We start from the raw sequence: 10,051 nt of genomic DNA, 5'->3' as shown, positions 1-10,051 counted from the left end.
CAAGGTCTCACCAGTTTTACACAAGATAACACATTAATAGTAACCTTCTTTTTATTAAATTGTATAGCTAAGTTCTGGGTAACATTGAAAAACCTATAAAAAATAAAATGTCTCTGCATCTTTCAAATTCTTAACAAATAAACTACATTATATGTTATTTTTATTTTATTTGCTGTACATTTTAATTATCAGATCAAATTATAATTTTATAGATTAAATCATAGATGTATACTTCTTCTATAAGATATACTTATGTTAAAGTAAACCTAACAAGGTAGGCTTTATACAGAAAGGCATATATATATATATATATATATATTTGTCGAGAAAAAAAATGGAGTAGGCGTGATTTGTTTATTACTAACCTGCAGTCGCTGTGTCACCCCAAAACCCACTAGCACATCCGATTCTAACTTGCTTACCGATAAGCTTTGCAAAAGAACTCATACTGGATTTTGGAAGTTCAACAGATTTGTTTGTAACGCTAGGAAAAATTTATAAGTATTTTACAGATAATGAAATTGTTGAGAAACGAGATTAATAATATGAATTAGCTGCTTGAAAATTACAAGTCGAATAGTAAAGTTATCGAGAAATTCATTTCACTTCGCACTATGTATTACAAACAATAACAATAATGCGCATGTGCAAAAGCGTAATATCATATGACTGAGAACGGAAACAGCCGAATGAGATCGATAGCTGTCTCCTGATGGTTCTCGAATATTCATTGTGTGTTCTATTTAGCATAATATGTTCTTTAATATTATAACTATACCCCATAATTAAGTCGACGAAAATAATGTTTTTGAAATATTTCTCCTTCTCTCTTTATATATATATATATTTGCCATTCTTGTATTTTGGGGAATGAAACATCGTAGATGTTAACGTTCGCATGTTAGGCTTAAGTTTAAGTTAATCGTGACTTGATTAATTTAACAATTAAGCCACCTGTGGGTGATAGTTTAGGCCTACTTTTAAAAATTTGCAGTGTTGTAACCCAGTAACATTAACAGGGTAGGGAAAGACCATCGGTGCAACGTAAAAAATTAACTTGGGCCTACTGGCTAAATTTACATTGTGAGCCAAATCTTAGAATTACATTCCTACGCAGTATAAACTAAAATTCATAAGTATATTATATATCTTTGTTAGTCATTAGTGAGTGTAGTTTTTACTTCATACTCGTCTGTTTTGGATCTTGGATAATATGTTCATTTTACGATATTTTAAATAAATGAGATTTTACTTACGAATTCGCGAATAATACTAATAGCTAAGCACACTTTTCAGTGCAAACTACAAAGTTACATAAGTTGTTAGAAAAATCTTAACTTGTAAAGGAGATGGAGTCAAGTCCAACATCTTCAAGCTCATCAAGAATATCCCCAATGCAAGAAACAATATATGGGACTAGTAATGATGATAATCATGTTGTTATGTCTGAAAAGGTTCAAAATCTTGCTGGAAGCATATATCAAGAATTTCAAAAAATGATTACCAGATATGATGAAGACGTTGTTAAAGAGTTAATGCCACTGGTAGTTAATGTTCTTGAAAGTTTGGATTTAGCATATATGGATATTCAGGAACATGAAGTTGAATTAGAATTATTGAGAGAAGATAACGAACAGTTAGTGACACAGTACGAAAGGGAAAAACAGCTAAGAAAAAGCTCTGAACAGGTAAGAATTTGGCTAGTACTAGTAGTAATACTTGAAAAACGAAAGGCAAATAAGATGTAATTAAAGTGTTGTTGCACTGTTACTTTCTGTAACAGCTTAATGATGACAGTGTTAAACTTCCATGTTCATTATGTATTGATCTTAGATTTTATTGATACAACAGAAAGATAATGTCTTCAGTTTTTTCCAAGAAAAACTTATAATGATCTTGAACCAAAAAATGACTATAGATTGATTGCACATTTTGTATTTAGTAGTCAAAATTACCAAATAAGACCAGTGTGGTCACTTGTCACCCAATCAAGCAAGTGAAATTTAAGTGCAGTCACACCAACATATTTATACAAAACATTACCTAAACATACAACCCATCTGACAAAATGTACTGAAGTTTAGGAGTTTGATTTCAAAGATCCTTACTGACAATGGAGAAGTAGTCAAGAATTTATAAAATTCATTTTCCACTCTAGACTAGCTATGCTTAAAGTTAACAAGGCCAAGTGTGTATCCAAAGTTGAAGTCAAGGCTAAGTGTGTATCCAAACTTGAAGTTATTTAAAAATGTTTGATTTGCCATATTTAATCAAAAAATGTCCCTTGCATTGCATTTCAGTTTTTAAAGTGAAGACATAAAGGTCAAAGGTGAATGTTGTTATAAATTTGTGTAATAATACATGTGTGTTTACATCAAAATATGACATGCAAGACTACTGGAAATGTCCAACTAGATACAGATGTTAAAAACAAACTTGTAAGTACTAGATAAACATTTCATTTCCACACTGTATAATATCGCTGAAACTTTAAAAGGTTCCTAACCTTCGACTTTTTTAATTTTTATTCTCCTCAAGTAAGTAGGAAGTTTTGTTGATTTTTAAATAATGAAAATAACAAAATAATTCACATATCATTGGATTCCACAGACACGTATGAGTAGATTTACACTGTAAGTTAAATTGTTTAGTTCATAATTAAATCATATCTGAAAATCAACCTTTCATTACACACTACCATCCCATTGGAACAATGTTAACAAAATATGAGTGATTTATAGCTTTATCTGGTAACCTGATACTGTGTCAAGGCATGATGAAATGTAGTCTCAAGTGAATCAATCAATGTCAAACTCATACACATGGATACATATTGTATGGATAAATAAACATTTTTAAGAATGAAATGTTAGAAATGAAGAATGAACTTACCTATGAACTTATAAATGTAAAGGAGAGATCTTGACATTGGTTGAAAACTTGAAATACTGTGATTGACAGATATGTACGAGTACTAAACTCCACCCCTTCTTTGTCATGATGTAAAGTTCAAGATATAAGTTATCCCAAGATATAATTGTAATACAAAAGCTAAGGAAATAAACATTTGTCTATGAATTATTAATGAAGTTTGTAATAAGTACGGATATACCATGATATTATTTAACCCTTTTGAGACAGATCACGGGTGAAAAGTCATGTCATCTTGTTTGTTGACTCGCATTCAAAATTTATGAATTTATGTCAATAAGTTTGGTATCAAACTGTAGATTATAATTCAAATTTTAGAACTATACATTACTCAATTTGTTAATTTAAAAGCAAATATTAAAAAACACAGATAAATATTGATTTTTGTGTGTCACGTGGTATGTTGAATGCTGTTCTACAATCCCTACTCATCATTTTTTGACATGATGTTGGTTCGATATGAGCAGATGCAGTTATGTATCAATTGATTCATTATGTAGTCAGTAACACCAAGTTTATTGTACACCCATGTTTCAATCGATTCAGTATCTAAATAGAATTTTAAGTGGTTTTAAAGTTTTATACGTGAGTTTTTGAATAGTAAATGCTTCTTGATCCAATGAAACTGGCCAGACCAAAGTAGAGAATGAAGAGAGCTAACATTTGATGTATCACCGGCCTTTATTGGTTAAGCCAATTCAAACTGACATGCTGGTTTCAGTTTTAACATTCGCTCTCTGACAAACGGCAGATGATGACTTTAACGATAATTGCGATAGTTTTTAAAGCAGATTTCAACTAGTGGGAATATGTTTGCCTTTTAATATATCATGCCAGTTCAGCATGTATTAATAATGTAGATGTTTTCCATTTGTTGTTTCGTGTACAATCACTCATATTTTATTTATCTGAGAATTATATATTCAAAACTATAATTTCGTACTGCATGCTTCTGTGGCTGGGAATTATAGTTTTCTAGGATTCCCTACCTCAACTTCTGAATAGTTAGGTAATTTTTGAGCATGCTGCTTGCAAATCACCTATTGTTTTATTGCAAATATTGTCCTCAAGAAATGTTTTCATACACCTAAACTGTATTTAATACATGATTTCATTTTGTACATGATAGAATGTCATAATGTCATACTTTTCCAGTATGTGAGATCCATAGGTTTCGTTATCAGATGTGTAAGTAATAGAGCAAGATCTTATATTTTTGACACTTTGATAGTGAATGAACAAGTGTGTACAAATAAAGAATATTTAATTGAAGAGTAAAAAGCCTTGATACATGAACATAGAAAGAGTATTTTGTGTGTTATATCCATCTTGATACGTGGCCATGAAAGGAGGAGTGTGTGTATATAAGATTTCTTGTGATTTATAATATCTGGCCAATTATTGTTTTTGATTATTCCAACTATACACTAATCAAAATTACAATTAAATCTATTGATGTTATGAAAATGAGGTGATGTACCTTATTGGAAATATTAATTTTGATTAGTTATCTCACATAAATAGCTATTTTCCTTCACTGCTGCCCTCTGTATGCAAAAACGTTTTTCACATGCCGCAAGTCTTGAGCTCCCATGTACCCCATGATCAATGTATCATCGTGCGACAACCCTCTACCAATAGGAGTGTGACACACCCTCCTGATGCATGTGGCTCTGTCTGTTCAGTTCTACTGAACTGTCACTTTTCGTTTGGCAGTGCTATTATCCAGACACCCTTTGTTTGTTTTTTAGCATTTCATACAAAGTGGAAATTTTTTTTTTTTTACTTTACCAGTTTTAAGTGTTAATTTACCTTTATTGTTCTTCACATTTGTTTTTTTTACCGAGCTGATGTTTCCACTTCGCAAATGTTATCAATTACTTCCAGCACAATTACCCTGGCTTCAGATGGTGGTACTGAACTGAGTAATTGTCAACTTTCATACATTGAGAGATTGATTGTTATATAATTTGACCTTTATTGGGCTTTGAGTTTGAGGGCCCACAACCTTGGAATATGGTCTGCTGACTTTGGACAGATAAGCTGGTATACTGTTACAGTTTTTAAATAATTTTATTAATATTATAATTTGTTGTTCTTTGGTTTCAATAACATAGTTTAGTTAGATTTGTACCTACTTCTTGTAAGGTTAGGGTTTTTGAATTAATGTTTAGTGATATACTTTGTCCTACAATTTTAAATTAGGCTTAATGTGTCTATTATTTTAGACTTACCTGTCATTCATCTTACTGGTAAATCATAAATTAGGTTAAATATGTTGTTTCTTCAACAAATACTATCTGCTAAATTTTTTATTGTCAATATACACTTACTTAATTGTAAAATATAATGACTTTTTCATTTTCTTAATTTATTATGTTCTATACTTCTTTCAATTAATTTGGTTTGTGAGGATACCTGGGCTTAGAGTCTGCCCAACCTTCTTTTGGTATTGCTCGCCCTCCTCCTTAAACTGCCATACTAGTTCGGGTTGAAATTCTCCTTCACCTGATTATGACTTAGCCTTCCCAGGCCTCTACTGTGGAGTCTGCTATGGCTACCTCAACCTGTTTTATACATGTATATTTTTCCCTCCTTTTCCAGAAATTTTGGAGAGGTTGTGCTGGCCTGTCTCACCTTCCACGGGCTTAGGTTCGTTGTGCCTTAGCTTACCATCAAGCAGATTGTTTTTTTCTTGCTTCTCTGCATTTTGAATCTCTGTTGCCTATATGGGGGGCAGAATCTGTTAATCATATCCCTTTCTTCCTAGATAAGTTTTACAGCCTCTCCTACTGGTAAACTGTTATACACCTTTCTGAATCATTCCACATATTTTTTAGGGACTTTTGTGGGATACCTTCCTCCTCCTTAACTCCAAGTTGGGGTAATTGCCATCTTTGGCTCTTTCCCTACACACTTAGCTTTTTTGCTTTTGGAATCTTCTTGGGTAGGACACTGTCTTGTACCAAGTTTGTTTCCCTTCCACTTCTAATTGGGACTTATGGACGGCTCTTTTCCACCACCGGTCTGTTTTTTTTAGAGGTGTTATTCCTGTGACTTTAGCATCATGTGGGGTATCTGTGTTGCTACATTCAATTTTTTCTCTCTTTGGTTGCTTGTTTGTCTCTTTAGCCATTACATTCTTCATTCGTGTTCCATGTCCGGCATCTTCCTATTACTGGCATATCCTACATCTAAGAGTTCCTCCATTAGTGATGTATTCTTGATGCACGTTGGAGTTCTGTGATCAATCTGTCCTGCCTCAATCACTTCTTGGTTCTTTTTATCACTTTGCTATCATGTGTCCTGTTCACAGATCAGTGGGTATGATATTTCCTTCTGGTCTGCTGAACTTGAGGTGAATCCTCATTCCTACCCCCACTAGATGGCTGGGTTGTGGATTGTAGTTAACTTGCCGCCAATATGATCTTCTACTACGAGGATCCTCCCTTTTAGGGTGTTCTTTGGACATTTTTGAAGGATGCTTCTACTTTCTTCCTCACACTGGTCCCTCCACCTATTCATTGTGGGATTCTAGCTATTTATGGGGTGGAGGTATTGTACTTTATTGGAAGTTATAATTTTTCTATACTGAAAATGTATTTCCTATAGGTACTTACTTCTGTTCACACTTCCCACCCTTCATACCCACTAAAAACTGATGCTTCCTTTTCCTGACAAAACTGGATGTGAGAGTTCAGTAGAATCAAATAGAGGGAGTCACATGTCAAAAGGGTGTGTCATGACTCTATTGATGGTGGGTTGTCGCATGGTGATTTGCATGAGAGACACAGTTGAACCATGTTGATCATAGGTTACATGGGAGCTCAAGGCTTGTGGCATGCAAATTTTTTTTTCTATATAGAGGGCAGCACTGAATGATAATAACTATTTATCTGAGATGAGGTAAGTACCTATTGGAAATACATTTTCTGTACAGGAAAATTATAACTTTCAAATTATTCCAACTATATAGTAGTTTAAAATATTACCATCATGACTTCATTATTATTTTTGATTAATCAGAACTTGTTCTATTAGTGTCTAGATTTATGAAAATAATCATCTAATTGAAATTCGTTTTCTAATTATTACTATTCTTGATTATTCCAACGATCCAAGTGATCGAAATATTCCCATTGTGTTTGTTTGTTTGTTAAGCACAAAGCTAAACAGTGGGCTATCTGTGCTCTTCTCACCACATGTCAGAGTGAGTTGTTTTTCTTTAACTAACTCATGAGAATAATTGATTAGTTGAATGTAATTGATTACTGAGCCCAATGATTCAACAAATTGCCCAGTTCTATTCCCCAATGAATGTATTTCTGTCTCAGTTTCTCTGTAGCAATGAATAAGAACACGTCTCAGTGAATGTAATGCTGGCATTAGCGTTAGAGATAGCTCGTGTAACATTTTTTAAATTTACATTGAAGCACAACTTTTAACAGTTATATTTGATAAATTAAAAATTAACTCTACATATTAAATGATTATCACCCTGGTGATTTACTGAAAGTTAATGTGGTGGTTGGTTGAGAATGATCAAATCCTTCAGAGCACGTGTTATGCAGGTGCTCTGTAGCCAAGCCTCGTGGTTTTACAGTGTTTTGAGTATTATTAAAGGGTGTACCATGTGAAATTTATAACATGTTTCTGTTAAATTCCAGAGAAGTTAATTTACAGTTGACAATATATCGTTTTGTTTTTTTTATTAGAAACTTTTGGAGTACGAGTGTGCGATAGATGATGATCGTCAGGAACAAATGGGAAAAATTGAAAGCTTGGAATCTATTGTTAGAATGTTAGAATTGAAAGCTAAAAATGTTGGTGATCATGGTAAGATCTTGATAGGGTCTTATATATGATGTTATTTTAATTGTAGTACTAACCACTCAAAACTACAAATGTAAAACTTTATTATGTTATCCTTCAGTCATTCTTTTTCTGTATTAATTTTGTATTTTTTTATGGTGGTTATAAACTGAATGCATATAGTTAGGATAAAGAAAATAACAGATAGAATATAAAGTTTTACTTGGCCAAAACATTTAATATTTATTTAGGAGGTTTTAGAGATTAAGCAAATGAAATTTTACAGTTTTCAGGTGAAGAAAAATATTTGTATTCTCACTATGAAAATCACTTTGCATTCAGAGCAGTCAACATTCTGGACAAATTTTTAGTAAAAAAATGCTTAAGTAAAAATTCTGATTATTAATTTTGATCAATTTGCGGTTGTTAAGATTAATAGATTATTGTGATGATTCACTAAAATAATCAACCAGTCAAAAGAACTGTTTCCAATTGTTACTAATTTCTATTATTTCCACTATTCCACTGATAATATGAATGTATTCAATTCACTATATGGTCATGTTTTTTAGCCAGTAAAAAATGCTGAAAAAATGTTTACTATAATTCTGAATTTGTAACGTATCTTTATGAAATTTGGTCATCTTTTAGTAAGCATTACATGTATTTTGTACACAAAAAATCAGTATTTTTTTTTATAAAGTATTTTTACTAAATGTTTGTTCGTAATCTTACTGAGTAAATCTGATTCAGATTATGACTAGTCTGAGTACAAGGTGTTTTTCATGTTAAGAATTAAAAAATACTCTATTTCATATTACAGTTTTCATTTGCATGATCTCTAGAACTTCATAAATGAATATCAAATTTTTTTTTCATTACGGCTTATAGTTTTATCTGTTATTTACTCTACCCTAACTATATATGGACTCTTTATATTTGACCAATCTTGTAGCCACCACAGAAAAGTACAAAATAAATCTAAATTACCCCTTCTTTATTTTTATAATTACGATAGATTGTAATAAAAATTTCAATTATTAATCGTAAGCAGCCACAAGCTTATAACATTTTACATCTATCTTCATTTAATTTTATTGAATTATTGCTCTTTAAACTATGTCCAACTTCTGCAAGTAGTAATAAATCATCTAGCAGAAGTGTAGAGAGTTTAGGTTAAACAAAATTTCAGTTTTCATCACTTGATGTCTAAATTCTTATGTTCCTCGTACACTAATTGAGGCATTTTTTTTTACGTTTTAGTTTCTTGTGTTAAAAACTATGTATCAATAAATAAAAGATATACATGCAAATAAATTTTATATTCTGGTTTTTTAATATCTATAGTTGGTGTTTCTAATTGGTGGATATTCTGAAATCTATATAAATCAAATTTATTGATATCTCAGAAAATATGGGTTGGAGGTTGTTATTTTATATTCTGGCCTGTTAATATCTATAGTTGGTGTTTCTAATTGGTGGACATTCTGAAATCTATATAAATCAAATTTATTGATATCTCAGAAAATATGGGTTGGAGGTTGTTATTTTATACTCTGGCCCTGTTAATATCTATAGTTGGTGTTTCTAATTGGTGGACATTCTGAAATCTATATAAATAAAATTTATTGATATCTCTGAAAATATGGATTGGAGGTTGTTATTTTATATTCTGGCCTGTTAATATCTATAGTTGGTGTTTCTAATTGGTGGACATTCTGAAACCCATATAAAGGAGGAAAGAAAATTTAAAATGTAGAATTCACAACAAAAGAAGCATTACATGATACGTAGAAGTGAGGGCTGAGAGCATATTTAGATTTTCCTTTTTGAAATTAAAACATTAAAATTTTAATTATAAACTATGTTTTCATTTCATATTTATTGATACACTGGTAGTAAAGTTATTTAACTAAAATCTGAATGTAACTATAGAAGTTCTGACATGTGTACTTTGACCTCGTCGGTGCACATAAATATACTTGTGATATCAAGACACATGGTAGTGTGTTATGTGGCCAAAAAAAACAACCTGCAGGACATACTGTATGTTATTAACAAGAGTAATAGTTTAGCATTTTTCCATCTTCTGTAGCTGGGACTGTGGTAATCTAAACTATTGCATATTTTCAGTGGATGTGCTCTACTGGACTCTTATTTCACATACCAAATTTCAAGGCAGTCCATTAAGAAATAACTGAGACGTAACATTTCCAATTTTAATTGAGTTTCTTTTTTTTCTTCGTAACAAAAGTACAGAAACTTTATTTGATAGAAAAACATAATTAATATTTATGGATTTTTTTTT

The 10,051-nt window shown here is 31.6% G+C and overlaps 1 protein-coding gene across 1 annotated transcript in view; it reads left to right on the top strand.

Moving 5' to 3' along the window:
* Window positions 1–694: 694 nt before the first annotated feature.
* Window positions 695–10,051, top strand: part of LOC106474601 (JNK-interacting protein 3-like) — an 18,828-nt gene continuing 9,471 nt past the window's right edge. The window contains exons 1-2 of the mRNA XM_013935292.2: window positions 695–1,688; window positions 7,647–7,767. Of these exons, the coding sequence (XP_013790746.2) occupies window positions 1,350–1,688; window positions 7,647–7,767 (460 nt within the window). The 5' untranslated portion in view covers window positions 695–1,349. The remainder of the gene's footprint in view (window positions 1,689–7,646; window positions 7,768–10,051) is intronic.

Source organism: Limulus polyphemus, unplaced genomic scaffold (genome assembly GCF_000517525.1).
Source record: "Limulus polyphemus unplaced genomic scaffold, Limulus_polyphemus-2.1.2 Scaffold7421, whole genome shotgun sequence".
Lineage (NCBI taxonomy): Eukaryota > Metazoa > Arthropoda > Merostomata > Xiphosura > Limulidae > Limulus > Limulus polyphemus.
The sequence above is the reverse complement of the archived record's forward strand: the minus strand, read 5'-3'. Positions and strand labels throughout refer to the sequence as shown.